Source organism: Scyliorhinus torazame, chromosome 17 (assembly GCF_047496885.1).
Source record: "Scyliorhinus torazame isolate Kashiwa2021f chromosome 17, sScyTor2.1, whole genome shotgun sequence".
NCBI lineage: Eukaryota > Metazoa > Chordata > Chondrichthyes > Carcharhiniformes > Scyliorhinidae > Scyliorhinus > Scyliorhinus torazame.
Genome location: NC_092723.1, coordinates 145,226,631 through 145,246,650, shown reverse-complemented (window position 1 = coordinate 145,246,650; position 20,020 = coordinate 145,226,631). Strand labels below are relative to the sequence as shown.

The window sequence follows — 20,020 nt, the reverse complement described above, 5'->3', positions numbered from 1 at the left end:
CGCGTCAAATTTAGCCTGTGCAATGTGCCCCAATTCTTAGCTATCTGGATCCCCAGGTAACGAAAGTCTCTTGTTACCTTCCTCAACGGTAGGTCTTCTATTTCTCTACTCTGCTCCCCTGGATGCACCACAAACAGCTCACTCTTCCCCATGTTCAATTTATACCCTGAAAAATCCCCAAACTCCCCATTTGGGATTATGACTAACAGGTCCCTTTACATTGACGGAGAAGTGAACTGATTAGTTGACTGTGCTCACACTGGCTATATATTTCCTCGGTCAGGATTGTGCACGATGATAAACTATGGCTTTGTTTTCACTTATTAATGAAAGGTGCATTCAGTGTTAGTGTTGTAAGGTTTAAAACATTACCACCACCTTCGTAGGTGCTTCCACCTGTGGTTGAACAGCTTGTTAACACTCAGTGCCCGAGCTCAGGCTGAATACTGACCATGCAGAGGAGGTGCTGGAAGTAATTGAACACATGTGGGATGCTATATTAAAGAGGGGTTGAGGACAAGGGTGAAAAGATCTCTGTTAATACACAGAGTAATTGTTTCATTTACCTGAACCCCTTGTTTGTTTTGACGTTAGTTACTGTGTCTCAACTTTCAACCCAGGTCATTAGCAAATAGATAGGAAGTTTCAAACTTGCTCTTCACTTAAGCCCCCTCACTGAACAGGTTCAGTATCTCTTTCCCCCCCCCCCCCTTTGAAGATTAATATAGAACGGCAGTAGACAAATGAACACAATGCAGCTGCTACTTCACAGGCTCTCAGTCAGATGGGAAACTCTGGGTTATTCACCATTGGCATCCTTGGCCAGTAGGTTTCTAGCCTCCACGACTGTCGCTTTCAGAGAGCAGGAGGGCACCTACAGGAGACACAAGGAATCAGGCATTAGCCAAGCTTGTGCTTATTGACCACTGACCAGAAGAACAGGGCAAAAATGCTCTCCTTTCTACACCTGCAAGAGAGGAAGGAAGCAGCCGATGTACAAACCCAACCATCAAACAGGAAAAGCCATGCGCTCCACATTTTAAAATCAGACTTTTGATAGAACTAGAAGTTACTCCTTTTACACAACAGGACGGTCAGTAACGGCAAAGTGGCCAAGCATCAGGAAGAGAACTTCCAGCAGTGTTGGGTTTCATGCTGTAGGAACCCCCAGACTGTCTGATACTGTTCTAAGATGCCTTTTTTTTTAGGTTGATATCAATTACCTGGAATACCTGACCCATAGACCACAATCAGTAAGGACCAACAACACCTTCTCCATGATAGTCCTCAATACCAGGGCCCCACAAGGCTGTGCACTTAGCCCCATATTGTAGTCCCTATATACACACAACTGTGTGGCAAAATGTGGCTCCAACTCCATCTACAAGTTTGCTGATGATACGACCGTAATGGGTTGGATCTCGAACAACGATGAGTCAGAGTACAGTGGAGAGATAGTGAACTTAGTGGTGTGGTGTGACGACGACTATCTCCCCCTCAATGTCAGCAAAATTAAAGAGCCGGTGATTGACTTCAGGAAGCAAAGTATCGTACAAAACCCCTGTCTTTATCAATGGTGCTGAGGAGGAGATGGTTGACAGATTCAAATTCCTAGGTGTGCACATCATCAATAATCTGTCCTGGTCCACCCATATCGACGTTACGACTATGAAGGCACAACAAGGCCTATACTTTCTCAGGACACTAAGGAAATTCAGCATGTCCATATTGACTCCGACCAATTTTTACAGAGGCACCATAGAAAGCATCCCGTCTGGCTGCATCACAGCCTGGTATGGCAATTGCGCGGCCCAAGACCATAAGAAACTACAGAGAGTCATGAACACCGCCCAGTTCATCACGCAAAACCGCCTCCCATCCATTGATTCTGTCTACACCTCCTTCTACCTTGGGACAGCGGGCAGCATAATCAAAGACCCTTCCCACTCGGGGTATTCACTCTTCCAACTTCTTCCATCAGGCAGGAGATGCAAAAGTCTGAGAACATACACTAACAGATTCAAAAACAGCTGTTACCCTCTTATGGACTGATCTGATCTCTTCAAACATCTTCTCTACCGAGTAGTACTACACTCCTATGTGCTTCACCTGTGTCTATGTACTCATATTGTGTATTTATGTATGTCCTATGTTTTTTCCATGTTTGGAATGATCTGTCTGGACTGGGGAGGGCGGGTGCGTGGTAGTTGAAAAGTCTGTTAAAACTGACACATAATTAGCTTTTTAAACAGGGGAATAAAAGAACAAAAGAAAATTACAGCACAGGAACAGGCCCTTCAGCCCTCCCAGCCTGCGCCCATCCAGATCCTTTATCTAAACCTGTCGCCTATTTTCCAACGATCTACTTCCCCCTGTTCTCCGCCCGTTCATATATCTATTTTATAGAATATAAAAGTAAGGAAGTTATGCTAAACTTGCATTAAACATTGATTTGGTTTCAATTCTGGAAACCATGCTTTACAGAAATGTATCGGAATACTCTGCGAGGAGCGACTTCTGTTCTGTATAGGAATTGGGATTATTTCCACACAGTAGAGAAGCCAAGAAGAGATTTGATAGGGATGTTCAAAATCACAAACAGATTTCACAGAGTAAATAAAGATGAGCCCGTACTAGTATATTGCCCCAATCCCATATGCTCCAACATTGCTCACTAATCTCCTGTGTGAGATCTTATCAAACACCTTCTGAAAAACTAAATATGCTGGCCACATATACTGGTCCCCCCTTATCTATTCTGCTAGTTTGATCCATTAAAAATGTTTACGAGGTTTGTCAAATATGACTTTCTTTTTATGAATCCGTGTTGAATCTGCACAATCTTACCATTATTGAGAGTTCAGTTATCATATCCCTTATAGTAGATTCTGGCATGTTTCCATTCAACTCATATCATGCTAACAGGGCTTCAAATTAGCAAGGCGGAGATCAGGGGGAGTAGATCAGGGGGAGTAAATCAGGGGGAGTAGATCAGGGGGAGTAGATCAGGGGGAGTAGATCAGGGGGAGTAGATCAGGGGGAGTAGATCAGGGGGAGTAGATCAGGGGGAGTAGATCAGGGGGAGTAGATCAGGGGGAGTAGATCAGGGGGAGTAGATCAGGGTGAGTAGATCAGGGGGAGTAGATCAGGGGGAGTAAATCAGGGGGAGTAGATCAGGGGGAGTAGATCAGGGGGGGGTAGATCAGGGGGGGTAGATCAGGGGGAGTAGATCAGGGTGAGTAGATCAGGGTGAGTAGATCAGGGGGAGTAGATCAGGGCGGAGTAGATCAGGGGGAGTAAATCAGGGCGGAGTAAATCAGGGCGGAGTAAATCAGGGCGGAGTAAATCAGGGCGGAGTAAATCAGGGCGGAGTAAATCAGGGCGGAGTAAATCAGGGGGAGTAAATCAGGGCGGAGTAAATCCGGGGGAGTAGATCAGGGCGGAGTAAATCCGGGGGAGTAGATCAGGGCGGAATAAATCAGTGGGAGTAAATTAGGGGGAGTAGATCAGGGGGAGTAGATCAGGGTGGAGTAAACCAGGGGGAGTAAATCAGGGCGGAGTAAATCAGGGCGGAGTAAATCAGGGGGAGTAAATCAGGGGGAGTAAATCAGGGGGAGTAAATCAGGGCGGTGTAAATCCGGGGGAGTAGATCAGGGCGGAGTAAATCCGGGGGAGTAGATCAGGGCGGAGTAAATCAGTGGGAGTAAATTAGGGGGAGTAGATCAGGGGGAGTAGATCAGGGGGAGTAGATCAGGGGGAGTAGATCAGGGGGAGTAAATCGGGGAGTAAATCAGGGGGAGTAAATCCGGGGGAGTAGATCAGGGCGGAGTAAATCAGGGCGGAATAAATCAGGGTGGAGTAAATCAGGGGGAGTAAATCAGGGCGGAGTAAATCAGGGGGAGTGAATCAGGGCAGAGTAAATCAGGGGGAGTAAATCAGGGCGGAGTAAATCAGGGGGAGTAAATCAGGGCGGAGTAAATCAGGGGGGAGTAAATCCGGGGGAGTAGATCAGGGCGGAGTAAATCCGGTGGAGTAGATCAGGGCGGAGTAAATCAGTGGGAGTAAATCATGGGGGAGTAGATCAAGGGGAGTAAATCTGGGGGAGTAGATCAGGGGGAGTAAATCGGGGGAGTAAATCGGGAGTAAATCAGGGGGTGTAAATCAGGGGAGTAGATCAGGGGGAGTAAATCAGGGGGAGTAAATCAGGGGGAGTAAATCAGGGGGAGTAAATCAGGGGGAGTAAATCAGGGGGAGTAAATCAGGGGGAGTAGATCAGGGGGAGTAAATCAGGGGGAGTAGATCAGGGCGGAGTAGATCAGTGGGAGTAAATCATGGGGGAGTAGATCAAGGGGAGTAAATCTGGGGGAGTAGATCAGGGGGAGTAAATCGGGGGAGTAAATCGGGAGTAAATCAGGGGGTGTAAATCAGGGGAGTAGATCAGGGGGAGTAAATCAGGGGGAGTAAATCAGGGGGAGTAAATCAGGGGGAGTAAATCAGGGGGAGTAAATCAGGGGGAGTAAATCAGGGGGAGTAGATCAGGGGGAGTAAATCAGGGGGAGTAGATCAGGGCGGAGTAGATCAGGGGGAGTAAATTAGGGGGAGTAGTTCAGGGGGAGCAAATCAGGGGGAGCAAATCAGGGGGAGTAAATCAGGGGGAGTAAATCAGGGGGAGTAAATCAGGGGGTGTAAATCAGGGGGAGTAGATCAGGGGGAGTAGATCAGGGGGTGTAAATCAGGGGGAGTAAATCAGGGGGAGTAAATCAGGGGGAGTAAATCAGGGGGAGTAGATCAGGTGGAGTAAATCAGGGGGAGTAAATCAGGGGGAGTAGATCAGGGCGGAGTAGATCAGGGCGGAGTAGATCTGGGGGGTATAAATCAGGGGGAGTAGTTCAGGGCGGAGTAGATCAGGGGGAGTAGATCAGGGACGTAGATCAGGTGGAGTAAATCAGGGGGAGTAAATCAGGGGGAGTAGATCAGGGCGGAGTAGATCAGGGGGAGTAGATCAGGGACGTAGATCAGGTGGAGTAAATCAGGGGGAGTAAATCAGGGGGAGTAAATCAGGGGGAGTAGATCAGGGCGGAGTAGATCTGGGGGGTATAAATCAGGGGGAGTAGTTCAGGGCGGAGTAGATCAGGGGGTGTAAATCAGGGGGAGTAAATCAGGGCGGAGTAGATCAGGGCGGAGTAGATCAGGAGGTGTAAATCAGGGGGAGTAGTTCAGGGCGGAGTAAATCAGGGGGAGTAGATCAGGGGGAGTAAATCAGGGGGTGTAAATCAGGGGGAGTAGATCAGGGGAAGTAGATCAGGGGGAGTAGATCGGGGGGAGTAAATCAGGGGGAGTAGATCAGGGGGAGTAGATAAGGGGGTGGGGGGAGTAAATAGCGGGGGATGTAAATTGGGGTGTGTAGATTGGGGGTGCTGTAAATGGAGAGGTGTAAAGCGGGGTGGGTGTAAATTGGGGAGTGTTGGTCAAGGGGGTGCTGCAAATGGAGGAGTATAAATCCGGGGAACGTAAATTGGGAGAGATTTAAACTAAAGAGATTTGCAACTGTACAATGGGCAAAAAGTTCCCTTAAACTGATCAGCGCAAGAGTCTTCCGGTGGCGGCTATGAAGGAGTAGGTTGCACATTTGGTGGTTCCCGCTCGGGTCGGCCCTTTTGACCTTTCCCCCCGATTTTTGTCGGATTTCATTCGGAAAATTGATGGTGGAGGCAATTGTGAAAAGGAATCCTACATCAGTGCATGGAGAGGCGGACCAGAAGTGCTCGCAAAGGAAGAAATTGGCGAACAGAGAAGGCTTGGGCTGAAGCTGCAGCGGGAAAAAGCATGGCGGATGACCAGATTCCTGGCTTGACGGCCCAGTGGTCAACGGAGCAGCTGATGCAGTTCATACAGCAGAGCTTCGCCAAGCAGTGACAGGAATGCTTGGACCCGATTAAGGAATCGATTGCGTGGCTGGAACTTAGACTGGATGCTCAAGATCGGGCGATCCAGAAAGTGGCGAAGGCACAGACTGAGCAGGAGGAACACCAAACAGCAGTGGAATTGGAGGTAGGGATGCTGAGAGACCAGCAGAAAAGGCTCCTGGAGTAGGTGGAGGAACTAGAGAATAGGTCCCGCCAGCAGAACTTGAGAATCGTTGGTCTTCCGGAGGGGTCCGAAGAAGCGGACGCTGGGGCATACATAGCGGGCATGTTCGAGAAGTTACTGGGGGATGGGACGTTCTCCCGACCCTTGGAGGTGGACAGGGCTCACAGAGCGCTCGCGAGGAAGCCGCGTGTGGGGGGCCCCTCAAGGGCAATGGTGGTGAGATTCCACAGATACCTGGACAATTAGTGTATTTTATGGTGGGCCAGGCAAGCATGGAGCTGTAAGTGGGAGAACAGCGTCCTGCGTATATACCAGGATCTGAGTGCGGATGTGGCCAGGAGAAGAGGAGGGTTCAACCAGATAAAGTCGACCCTTTTTGAGAAAAAGGTTAAGTCTGGACAGCTGTATCCGGCCCGTCTTTGGGTCACGTATGAGGAGCAACATTTTTATTTTGAGTCGCCCGAGGAAGCGATGGACTTCGCTAGAAGGAAAGGGAGGTCTTCGAACTTTGCTGCAGCACTCGTGTTAAAAAAGTTTCTTGTTTTTCAGACGTTATTTGTAATGCCTTCTGTATTGATTTGGGGCCTGCTGCAGAGCTGTGTGAGCTAAAGTTTGCATTTGCACTGATGGGGTACGGAGGTGTGAATGTTAGATGTTAGATCTTCTGTTGGATTTTATTTTGTGTTTCTTTCGGGCAATTGTGTTGGGATTGTTTTTCTTTTGAGTATGTGTGTCAGAGTGGGACGGAGGGGGGAGGGAACAATAGGTGGGAAAATGTCTGGCGCCATGGGCGGGGGTCACCAAGTTAGCTGGGCAGGCTAGCTCATGGAGGCGTAATGGGATGTGAGCAGATATTATGCTTGTTGAAGGGGATGGTTTGCAGAGGGTTGTTACTAGGGGGGGCGAGGGGGGTAAAATGTTCTGCTGACAAGGGAGGGATTTTTGCTGTGGGACAAAGAGGAGGTCGGGGCGGAGGCTGCCTGGGGGCGGGCCTGCGGGTGCATGGGGCGTGGGCTGGAGACAGGCCCAAGGAAGGTGATGGCTGATCGGCGGAGTGGGGGGGGGGGGTGCGATAAGCCCCCTAACCAGGCTGATCACGTGAACATGAGAGCTAAATGGGCCGGTTAAGAGGGAATGCATGTTCGCGCATTTGAGGGGACTGAAGGCGGATGTGGCAATGTACCTTACCACAGGAGACGTACCTTAGAGTAACTGATCAGATTAGATTAAGGAAGGGATGGGTCGGACAGGTTTTTTACTCGGGGCTGGATTCTAAGGCTAGAGGGGTCGCGATCCTGATTAACAAGCGAGTGACATTCGAGGCAGGAAGAATAGTTGCAAATGTGGGAGGCCGTTACATTATGGTTAGTGGGAAGCTGGAGGGGCTGCCGGTGGTTCTCGTGAATGTGCGTGCGCCAAATTGGGATGATGTGGAGTTCATAAAGAGGATGTTGGGGAAGATCCCGGACCTGGATTCGCACAAGTTGGTCATAGGAGGGGACTTTAACGCAGTCATTGATCCAGGGCTGGATCGGTCGAGCTCAAGGATGGGCAGGGTGCCAGCAATGGCAAAGGAGCTAAAGGGGTTTATGGAGCAAATGGGCTGGTGGACCCATGGAGATTTGGGCAGCCGAGAGCGAAGGAGTTCTCTTTCTACTCACATGTGCATAAAGTGTACTCCCGGATTGACTTTTGTATCTTGAACAGGGCTTTACTGGCGGGGGTAGTGGACACGGGGTATTCAACGAACACGATCTCAGACCATGCCCTGCACTGGGTTGACCTACAGGTGAGCAAGGAGTGTGAACAACGCCTGCACTGGAGACTGCATGTTGGACTTTTAGCGGTCGAGGAGGTGTGTGGGCGGCTGAGGAAATGTATCCAGAACTACATGGAAGTTAATGACACGGGGGAAGTCTTGGCTGAAATGGTCTGGGAGGCGCTGAAGGCGGAGGTTAGAGGGAAACTGATTTTGATACGGGCCCACGGGGAGAAGACAGACAAAGCAGAAATGGGCCGATTGATAAGGGAAATACTACAGGTCAACAGGAGTTATGCAGAGGCAGGGCTTTTATGGGAACGACTGAGGCTACAGGCGGAGTTTGGCTTGTTAACTACAGGAAAGGCGGTGGAGCAGCTGATGAAGGCGAGGGGGGCGATTTATGAATATGGAGTGAAGGCCAGCAGAATGCTTGCGCAGCAGCTCAGAAAGCGGGAGGTGGCCAGGGAGATTGGGAAATTAAGGGACGGGGAGATGGGAACCTGGTCGGAGATTCAGCAGGGGTTAATAAGGCGTTCAAGGAGTTTTACAGCAGGTTGTATGAGTCGGAACCCCCAAGTGGGCCGGAGGGGATGAGGCAATTCTTAGCGGGCTGACGTTCCCAAAGGTGGACGAGGGGTTGGTAGAAGGGCTGGGGGCCCTGATCGGGTTGGAGGAAATAGCAGATGGGCTGAAGACCATGCAGTCGGGTGAAGCCCCGGGGCTGGACGGGTACCCAGTGGAGTTTTATAAAAAGTTCTCTGGGATACTGGGGCCACTGCTGATGAGGACATTTAATGAGGCAAGGTAGAGAGAGGGGTGCTTCCCCCGACGATGTCACAGGCCACAATCTCATTGATCCTAAAGCAGGACAAGGACCTGGAGCTTTGCGGGTACTACAGACCGATCTCCCTACTAAATGTAGACACCAAACTGCTGGCCAAAATCTTGTCCTCTAGGATTGAAGACTGCGTTCTGGACGTGATTGGGGAGGACCAGACAGGATTCGTTAAGGTTAGGCAGTTGCCGGCCAACATAAGAAGGTTTCTGAATGTGATCATGATGCCCCCAGAAGGTAGGGACGTGGAGGTAGTGGTTGAAATGGACGCGGAGAAGGCATTTGATCATGTGGAATGGGAATATCTGTGGGAGGTACTGAGACGGTTCGGATTTGGGTGGGGGTTTATCGACTGGGTCAAGTTGTTGTATCAGGCTCCCGTGGCGAACGTACGGACGAACAGGTCAACATCGGACTATTTTAGGCCGCACCGGGGGACAAGGCAGGGATGCCCCCTCTCCTCACTGCTGTTTGCGCTGGCCATAGAGCTGCTGGCAATTGCGTTGAGAGCTTCAAGGGGATGGAAGGAGCTGGTCCGGGGAGGGTGGAACACAGAGTCTCGTTATACACAGACGACCTACTCCTATATGTTTCAGACCCACTAGAAGGGATGGAAGAAATTATGAGGATTCTGGGGGAATTTGGCCGGTTTTCAGGTTATAAATTGAACATGGGTAAAAGTGAGATCCAGGCAAGGGGGCAGGAGAGGCGATTGGGGTAGCTGCCGTTTAGGGTGATAGGGGGAAGCTTTTGGTACCTAGGCATCCAGGTGGCGCGGGAATGGGAACGGCTCCACAAGTTAAATCTGGCCCGACTAGTAGACCAAATGAAGGAAGATTTCCGAAGGTGGGCTGCGCTCCCGTTGTCACTGGCTGGGAGGGTGCAGACAGTGAAAATGACGGTCCTCCCGAGATTCCTGTTTGTGTTTCAGTATCTCCCCATCTTTATTCCACGATCCTTCTTTAAAGGGTCAATAAGGTGATCACTGGCTTTGAATGGGTGGGTAAGATCCCGCGAGTAAAAAAGGGAATGCTGGAGCGGAGCCGGGGGGAGGGCGGGCTGGCGCTGTCGAACTTTAGTAACGATGATTGGGCGGCGAATATAGCAAGGGCATTAGTTTGGGAGCATTGGTAACAGCGCCTCTGCTGTTCCCACCTGCACAGTACTCCACCAGCCCCGTGGTGGTAGCGTCCCTGAGGGTCTGGGGACAATGGAGGAAACATGTGGGAGCGGAGGGAGCATCGGTCTGGTCTCCAATCTGTAATAATCGCTGGTTTGTCCCGGGGAGGCTGGATGGAAGGTTCCAGAGATGGCAGAGAGCAGGGATCGAGAGGATGGGAGATATGGTTATAGAGGGGAGCTTTTCCAGCCTGAGGGAGTTGGAGGAGAAATTTGAATTGACGGGAGGGAATGAGTTTAGGTACCTACAGGCGCGGGACTTCCTACGCAGGCAGGTCTCAACCTTCCCGCTCCTGCCGCCAAGGGGGATACAGGACAGGGTAGTTTCCAGAGTGTGGGTGGGAGAAGGGAGAGTTTCTGACATTTACAAGGAACTCATGGGGTCAGAGGAAACACAGACTGAGGAGCTAAAGCACAAGTGGGAAGAGGAGTTGGGAGGAGAGATAGAGGATGGCCTCTGGGCGGACACATTGAGTAGAGTCAACACGTCCACATGTGCCAGGCTCAGCCTGATACAGTTTAAGGTTGTTCACCGGGCTCACATGACAGTGGCCCGGATGAGCAGGTTCTTTGGGGTGGAAGACAGGTGCACAAGGTTTGCGGGAGGACCAGTGAACCATGTTCATATGTTCTGGGCATGTCCGAAGCTTAGGGGATTTTGGCAGAGGTTTGCGGACATGATGTCCACGGTGTTAAAAACAAGGGTGGCACCGAGTCCAGAGGTGGCGATTTTCGGAGTGTCGGAAGACTCGGGAATCCAGGAGGAGAAAGAGGCAGATGTTCTGGCCTTTGCTTCCCTGGTAGCCGGGAGACGGATACTATTAGCATGGAGGGACTCAAAGCCCCCGAAGTCGGAGACCTGGCTATCGGACATGGCTCGCTTTCTCTGTATGGAGAAAATTAAGTTCGCCTTGAGAGGGTCGATGTTAGGGTTCGCCCGGAGGTGGCAACCGTTCTTCGATTACTTTGGGGAAAATTAACCGTCAGCAGAAAGGGGGGGTTGGGGCTTAGTTTAGTTTAGAGTAGGGGGATAATAAAGGTGGGACCTGTGAGGGAGGAAGACAGCTTTTGCACTGTGTTCATAGTTTCTTGTACATTGTTTCTTCTGTTGTTATAAAACCATAAGTACCTCAATAAAATGTTTATTAAAACAATACTGCTCAGCGCACAGGTTTACTGGGAATATTGGGAATGGGTTTATTGGGGATTTGTTTCCTGTATCAGAGTCACAGGTTTACGGTGACAGCAATCCTCTGGTGCTGAGCTCTAACACCTGCTGATAGCCTTACCTTTGCTTCTTTCACTCTGTGCATCACAGTCTCATAATCACCTTCATCCAGTCTGAAAACCTGCAACATTTAAAATCACATTATCCTCTCACACTCTAAATACATCACTATACACTGAGCACCAGGCACTGATTCCCTGTCCCAGGCAGTCAGTCTTCAGGTGCAATCCTAGGCAGTGAGCATATTCAACTAAAGGGGATATCACTGCTGAGTAAGATCCTATATTCTCGTGACATTGATGACCATGCAATTCCTGGCAGGAGCAAGAACTCTGACCAATGCCAGGCCACTCTCAACCCATCCTATCCAGGGAGGAAGTTCTTCCAAGAGGATGGTGGATGGCCAGGAATCTATGGAATTGGATGCTTGCATTGCAAGGATAGATACACTCCTTATTCTGGTGCACATTTCACACCAGCCATCCAGGTGTGAACCTACAGTTCTGGGCCAGCCCCATTATAGACACCACTTCAACACAATCAAACTCAAGCAGTTTCAGTAGCGAGGTTGATCCGCCGTGCTAGTTTTAATTCCCGGGTGGGAAAGTTGAAATCCATCACATTATCTCTAAATCAGGCCTCCCTCGCTCTCTTTCTGTCTGTATCCTTTTGTATATTTCAGCCTCTCTGCCTCCTTCCCTTTCCCCAAGACAACTACACTGTACATATTGTTGATGCTTACCTACAACTGCCTGGGGTTACAGTGTGGGACTGCCTGTATCCCTGTGATTGCAGATTGGGACTGCCTGTACCCCTGAGGTTACAGTGTGGGACTGCCTGTATCCCTGTGATTACAGATTGGGGCTGCCTGTACCCCTGAGGTTACAGTGTGGGACTGCCTGTATCCCTGGGATTTCAGTGTGGGACTGCCTGTATCTCTGGGATTTCAGTGTGGGATTGTCTGTGTGGTGACAGTTACAGTGTAGGACATCCTGCACCCAGGAGGCTGTCTGTCACTCAAGTTACAGTCTGACATTGTCTGTACTGATGAGATTACAATGTGGCACTGCATATATTGCTGGGGTTACATTGTGGGGATACTGTAATTCTGGAATTACCTTCTGCAAATAGCGGAGCATCTCATCCTGGTCTGTGATGTGTGTCGCGGAGGGGACACCAGTTCGGTGGATCAGGGTGTACAGCACATCCTCATACAGCAACAGCAACTATAGGGACAGGTACAGCATAATGGCTGAAAGCGTACTGAACTGTTCCCAGTCCCATCGTCAACCACACTCTCCCTTCCCCATTTTTCCATAAACCCTACCCACCAACCAGCCCCCCTTCCCAATTCTCCAACTAGCCCCCCACCCCATTCACCAACCATCCCCCCACCCCATTCACCAACCAGCTCCCACCCCCATTCACCAACCATCCCCCCACCCCATTCACCAACTAGCCCCCCGCCCCCACCTCCAATCACCTACCATCCCATACCACCCACCAACCACCCCACCCCCACTCACCAACCAGCTCCCAATCACACTCACACCCACCACCTCACCCCATCTCAATCACGCCCCCACCTACAGCCACACCCACCACCCATCCCACCCAACAACCACCCTCCCAAACCCCCTCCCTTTTCACCAACAGCACTCACCACATCAACCACCTCCAATCACCAACCACCCCACACCACCCAGCAACCGCTCCCCAGCCCCAGTCACCAACCCCACCCTTCCCTGGATCTCAGTGCCTCTCTTTCTCCACACCAGATAGTCCATGCTGTAGGTGAAGGTGAAGGTAAATGTTACCTCGCCATGTGACATCTTCAGCCCAACTCGGTGTCCGGTCCTTTGAGGAGAGATGTCACTGGCCTCTTCCAGAGGCTGTGGAAAAGAGGGAAAATTAAAAAAGTTATATTTCACATGGAATTCAAAAATACTGGCAGAAAACTGTGGTCTGGGCACTGACCATGGGCACTGACCACGGGCACTGACCATGGGCACTGAGCGCAGGCCTCATTCAAAGCCAATGATCACGGGTACCATTCAAAGACATTGACTATGGCCACTGACCACAGGCACTGACCACGGGTACTGACCACAGACATTGACCATGGGCACTGTGGTAGTCACCACTGTTGTATTATATTGTATATATGAGTATTATGGTAAGGCCCCTGTACTACAGGTACGGGGGTAGATCCCTGCCTGCTGGCTCCGCCCAGGAGGTGGAGTATAAATGTGTGTGCTCTCTGAACAGCAGCCATTTCGTAAGCTGCTGTAGGAGACCACACATCTCTGTGTAATAAAGCCTCGATTACATTCTACTCTCGTCTCGTCGTAATTGATAGTGCATCAATTTATTACACAGAGATTTTTCAGAGATGGACCTCCGCATCAAGCCGGATCGCCTGCAGCTGCATCCTCAAGCAGACAACGCCAAAAAGGACTTCCAACATTGGCTAGCTTGCTTTGACGCATACATCGGGTCTGAGCCAGACCCAATATCAGAAGCACAGAAGCTCCAGATTCTGTACACGCGGCTGAGCTCCAATGTTTTTCCCCTCGTCCAGGACGTGCCTACCTACGCAGAGGCCGTGGCGCTACTGAAGGAGAATTAAGCTCAGCAGACCAACAAGATCTACGCCAGGCACCTCCTATCCATGCGGCACCAACTTCCCAGTGAGTCTGTGGAAGATTTCTGGCGTGCCCTGCTCGCCCTGGTGAGAGACTGTGACTGCCAGGCCGTTTCGGCCACTGAACATTCGAACCTGCTAACGAGAGACGTGTTCGTTACGGGCATCGGGTCTGACTGCATCCGCCAGCGCCTCTTAGAAGGGGCCACGCATGACCTCGCGGTGACCAAGAAACTAGCGCTCTTGCTCACGGTCGCCTCACGCAACGTACAGGCGTATGCCCCCGACCGCATGGCCCACCCCCCCTGTGCATCGTGGACCCCGCCAGTGGCCACCCCTTCGTGGACCCCATCAGCGACCGTCCTCAGTCAACCCCACGCCTGCGCGTGTGGCAACCAACCAACCCCAGGGGACCCAAGTGCTACTTCTGCGGACAGACAAAACACCCCAGGCAGCGCTGCCCGGCGCGGAGCGTGCTCTGCAAGGCCTGTGGCAAAAAGGGACATTTCGTTGCAGTTTGCCAGGCCCGCTCAATCGCCGCTATTGTCCCTGCACCCTCCACGTACGGCCAGTGGGCGCCGCCATCTTCCTCTCCTCAGACCACATGCGGCCCGTGGGTGCCGCCATCTTGCTCCACCCACAACACGTGCGGCCCATGGGCGCCGCCATTTGCTTGCCTCAGAAGCAATGGGCACCGCCATCTTGCCTGCCCCAGGACGCGTGCGGCCCGAGGGCGCCGCCATCGTACCCGCCTCAGGACCCCTGCCCATCAGGCACCTCATCGGGCCGCTCATCGCCTGCAACCACCGACAACCAGCGCGTCTCGCCTCGGTCACGATCGACCAGTCTCGACCGCACAACCTCGCGACCGCTTGAACAAAGGTGAAGGTCGACGGGCACGAGATATCCTGCCTTCTGGACTCTGGGAGCACTGAGAGCTTCATGCTCCCTCGCGGTACACCCCGCTAACCAAAGAATCTCCCTGGCCTCTGGATCCCACTCCGTGGCGATCTGGGGGTACTGCATCGCCACCCTCACCGTCCAGGGCGTGTGGTAAACCACTGTTGAACCTGTATTAGGTGTTGTACGGTAGGACCTGTACTACAGGTTCGCCGGTAGCCCCTGCCTGCTGGCTCCGCCCAGGAGGCGGGGTATAAATATGCGTGTCCTCCAGCTAGCAGCCATTTCGCCAGCTGCTGTTGGAGGCCACACATCTGATAGCAATAAAGCCTCAGTTGGATTCAACTATCGTCTTTGTCCAATTGATCGTGCCTCAATTTATTGCTATCAGTTTCTACGGATGGACCTCCGTATTAAACCGGATCGCCTGCAGCTGGATCCGCACACAAGCGATGCCAGAAAGGACTTCCAGCACTGGCCAGCTTGCTTTGAAGCGTATATCAACGTGGCACCAACCCCTGCTCCGGAGGCTCAGAAGATTCAGATTTTATATTCCAGGTTGAGCTCCAAAGTCTTCCCGTTAATCCAGGACGCGCCAAACTACGCCAAAGCCATGACTCGACTCAAGGACAACTACGCACAGGAAACTAACACACTCTTCGCCAGGCACGCATTCGCCACTCGCTCTCAACTCCCTGGTGAGTCCATAGAAGACTTCTGGCGGGCCCTAATCCCACTAATCCGGAACTGTGACTGTCAGGCCGTTACGGCCACGGAACACTCAGACCTCCTGATGCGGGACGCTTTTGTGACTGGAATTGGGTCAGATCTCATACGCCAGCGGCTCCTAGAAGGGAGACTAAAACGCTAGCGCTCTCCATGACGGTTGCCCTGCGCAATGTCCAGTCCTACACCCCCAACCGCATGGCCCACCCCTCCTGCGCTTCGTGGACCCCACAGACAGCCACCCCAGCGGGGGCGCTGGCCAGCCTGCGCGGCACGCCAGCCAGCGAACCCCGGGGGCCCCCAATGCTATTTTTGCAGCCAACAGAAATACCCCTGCCAACGCTGCCCGGCCCGCGCTGCCCTTTGTAAAGCCTGCGGGAAGAAGGGCCACTTCACCGCGGTGTGCCAGGCCCGCTCAGTAGCCGCTATCGGCCCCACCCCCTCTGTCACAGACAATGTCACCATCCCACCCCCTCAGACCACGTGCGGCCAGTGGGCGCCGCCATCTTCCCCTCCACGCGACACGTGCGTTTCATGGGCGCCGCAATCTCGTTCCACCCCCCGCAACGTGTTCCATGGGCGCCGCCATTTTGTTACCCTCAAGATCTTCGGGCACCGCCATCTTGTCTACCCCTCAGCACATGGGCACCACCAGCGCTCCAGGACCCGGGCTCACCAGCTGTCCCATTACCCAACGACCAACAAAGACTCGCCTCCATGTCAATCGACCAGTCTCGTCGGCATAACCTGACCAACGCATCCACCAGCGTGAAAGTCGACGGACATGTAACCTCCTGCCTGCTGGACTCCGGGACCACCGAAAGCTTCATACACCCGGATACGGTAAGGCGCTGCTCCCTCACAATACACCCCGCCAACCAAAAAATCTCCCTGGCCTCCGGATCCCATTGCGTAGCGATCCGGGGATACTGTACGGTCACGCTCACGGTCCAGGGCGTAGAATTCACCAGCTTCCGATCTACGTCCTCCCTAATCTCTGCGCTGTACTAATCCTCGGCCTGGACTTCCAGTGTAACCTCCAGAGCCTAAATCTGAAATTCGGCAGGCCCTTACCACCCCTCACTGTGTGCGGCCTCGCGACCCTAAAGGTCGACCCAACTTCCCTCTTTGCCAATCTAACTCCAGATTGCAAACCCGTCGCCACCAGGAGCAGATGGTACAGCACCCAGGATAAGACCTTCATCAGGTCCAAAGTCCAGCGGCTGCTTCGGGAAGGCATCATCGAGGCCAGCAACAGCCTCTGGAGAGCTCAAGTGGTAGTGGTTAAAACTGCGGAGAAACACCGAATGGTCATGGACTACAGCCGGACCATCAACAGGTACACACACGCTGCTCGACGCGTACCCCCTCCCACGCATATCTGACATGGTTAACCAGATTGTGCAGTACCGGGTCTTCTCAACGGTAGACCTGAAATCCGCTTACCACCAGCTCCGCATCTGTAAATCGGACCGTCCATACACCGCCTTCGAGGCAGATGGCCGCCTATACCACTTCCTTAGGGTCCCCTTCAGTATCACAAATGGGGTCTTGGTCTTCCAAAGGGAGATGGACCAAATGGTCGACCGGTACGGGTTGCGGGCCACCTTTCCGTACCTAGACAACGTCACCATCTGTGGCCATGATCAGCAGGACCACGACGCCAAATTTCTCCACGCCGCTACTATCCTAAACCTCACTTACAACAAGGAGAAGTGCGTGTTCAGCACGAAACGCTTAGCCATCCTCGGCTATGTGGTCCAGAATGGAGTTCTGGGGCCCGATCCCGACCGCATGCGCCCCCTCATGGCGCTCCCCCTCCCCCACTGCCCCAAGGCTCTCAAACGCTGCCTGGGGTTAGTTTCGTACTACGCTCAGTGGGTCCCAAACTACGTGGACAAGGCCCGCCCACTCATACAGACCACCCAGTTTCCCCTGACGGCCGAGGCCCAACAGGCCTTCGCCCGGATCAGAGCTGATATTGCCAAGGCCACAATGCACGCTGTAGATGAGACACTGCCCTTCCAAGTAGAAAGCGACGCATCAGACGTCGCTCTTGCCGCCACACTCAACCAGGCAGGCAGGCCCGTGGCATTCTTCTCCCGCACCCTTCATGCCTCAGAAATTCGGCACTCATCCGTCGAAAAGGTGGCCCAAGCTATCGTTGAAACTGTGCGGCATTGGAGGCATTACCTGGCCGGCAGGAGATTCACACTCCTCACAGACCAACGGCCTGTAGCCTTCATGTTCAACAACACACAGCGGGGCAAGAACAAAAATGATAAAATTTTGCGGTGGAGAATCGAGCTCTCCACCTATAATTACGAGATTATGTATCGCCCCAGCAAACTCAATGAACCCCCAGACGCCCTATCACAAGGTACATGTGCCAGCACACAGGTAGACCAACTCCGTCGAAGAAGTAAGGACAATCACCAGGGACTGCCAGGTCTGTGCGGAGTGCAAGCCGCACTTCTACCGGCCGGACCGCGCGTGCCTGGTGAAGGCCTCCCACCCCTTTGAACGCCTCAGCATGGACTTCAAAGGCCCCCTCCCCTCCACCAACCGTCACACATATTTCCTCAGTGTGATCGACGAATACTCCAGGTTCCCCTTTGCCATCCCATGCCCCGACATGACATCTGCCGCCGTCATTAAAGCCCTCAACACAATCTTCACTCTGTTCGGTTTCCCTGCCCACATCCACAGTGACAGGGGATCCACATTCATGAGTGATGAGCTGCGTCAGTTCCTGCTCAGCAGGGGTATCGCCTCCAGCAGAACGACAAGCTACAACCCCCGGGGAAACGGACAAGTAGAAAGGGGGAATGGGACGGTATGGAGGGTCGTCCAGCTGGCTCTATAGTCCAGAAACCTCCCAGCCTCCCGCTGGCAGGAGGTCCTCCCTGATGCACTCCACTCCATTCACTCATTACTCTGCACTACCACTAACAATACACCGCATGAACGTCTTTTTGCCTTCCCCAGGAAGTCCACATCCGGGGTGTCGCTCCCGACTTGGCTCACAGCTCCGGGAACCGTGCTCCTCCGTAAGCACGTCTGACTCCACAAGGCGGACCCGTTGGTGGAGAGGGTGCACTTGCTCCACGCAAACCCCCAGTACGCCTACGTGGCGTTCCCCGATGTCCGCCAGGATACCGTCTCCCTCAGGGACCTGGCACCAGCAGGTTCCACCTCCTCACCACCTCCTTCGCCCCCGGCGCCACCCTCCCCTCCCCCGTTGCTCACAACAGCAACCCCCCCCCCCTCCCAGGGCTGTCTGTCCCCCCTCTGCCCATGCCCGACGATGAAGAGGATTTTGGCACCCTCCCAGAGGCACCTTCGACCAGATCAGCACCAACATCGCCGACACCACTGCGTCGCTCCCAGAGGAACATCAAGGCCCCGGACCGGCTAAACCTCTGACCGGTCCACCGGACATCAAAGGACATTTGTTTTCTCAAATCTTGTAAATATTAACTCATTGTTGTATATAGTTATCCACCACCCCCGCCGGACTCAATTTTAAACAGGGGGTGAATGTGGTAAACCACTGTTGAACCTGTATTAGGTGTTGTATGGTAGGACCTGTACTACAGGTTCGCCGGTAGTCCCTGCCTGTTGGCTCTGCCCAGGATGCGGGGTATAAATATGCGTGTCCTCCAGCTAGCAGCCATTTTGCCAGCTGCTGTGGGAGGCCACACATCTAATAGCAATAAAGCCTCAGTTGGATTCAACTATCGTCTTTGGCCAATTGATCGTGCCTCAGGGCGTAGAGTTCAGCGGCTTCTGGCTCTACGTCCTCCCCAACCTCTGCGCTGCCTTGCTACTCGGCCTAACCAGAGCCTAACCTTGAAATTTGGCGGACCCCTACCACCCCTTACTGTTTGCGGGGTAAGACCCTTAAGGTCAACCCGCCTTCCCCGTTTGCAAACCTCACCCCGGATTGCAAACCAGTCGCCACCAGGAGCAGACGGTACAGCGCCCAGGGCAGGACCTTCATCAGGTCTGAGGTCCAGTGGCTGCTGTGGGAAGGTATCATCGAGGCCAGCAACAGCCCCTGGAGAGCCCAAGTGGTAGTGGTGAAAACCGGGGAGAAAAACAAGATGGTTGTTGACTACAGTCAGACCATCAATCGGTACACGCAGCTCGACGCGTACCCCCTCCCATGCTTATCTGATATGGTCAATCAGATTGCACAGTACCGGGTCTTCTCGACAGTGGACCTGAAATCTGCCTACCACAGCTCCCCATCCGTAAGGCGGACCACCCATACACTACATTTGAAGCAGACGGCCGCCTTTACCATTTCCTTCGGGTTCCCTTCGGCGTCATCAACGGGCTCTCGGTCTTCCAACGGGAGATGGACCGAATGGTTGACTGGTACAGGCTGCGGGCCACTTTCCCGTACCTGGATAATGTCACCATCTGTGGCCATGACCAGCAGGACCACGACGCTAACCTTTCCAAATTTCTCCACACCGCCACACTCCTCAACCTAACTTACAACAAGGAGAAGTGTGTGTTTAGCACGAACCGATTAGCCATCCTCGGCTATGTGGTTCAGAACGGAGTTCTAGGGCCCGACCCCGATCGCATGCGCCCCATCATGGAACTCCCTCTCCCCCACTGCCCCAAGGCCCTCAAACGATGCCT

General features: G+C 52.8%; 1 protein-coding gene across 1 annotated transcript in view; it reads right to left on the bottom strand.

The window, feature by feature from the left end:
* The window catches only part of baiap3 (BAI1 associated protein 3), a 281,399-nt gene that overhangs the window by 167,013 nt on the left and 94,366 nt on the right, over window positions 1-20,020 (bottom strand). Inside the window, exons 4-7 of the mRNA XM_072481213.1 lie at window positions 12,912-12,986; window positions 12,213-12,320; window positions 11,156-11,215; window positions 808-874 (exon numbers count right to left, since the gene is read on the bottom strand). Coding sequence (XP_072337314.1) covers window positions 808-874; window positions 11,156-11,215; window positions 12,213-12,320; window positions 12,912-12,986 — 310 coding nt within the window. The remainder of the gene's footprint in view (window positions 1-807; window positions 875-11,155; window positions 11,216-12,212; window positions 12,321-12,911; window positions 12,987-20,020) is intronic.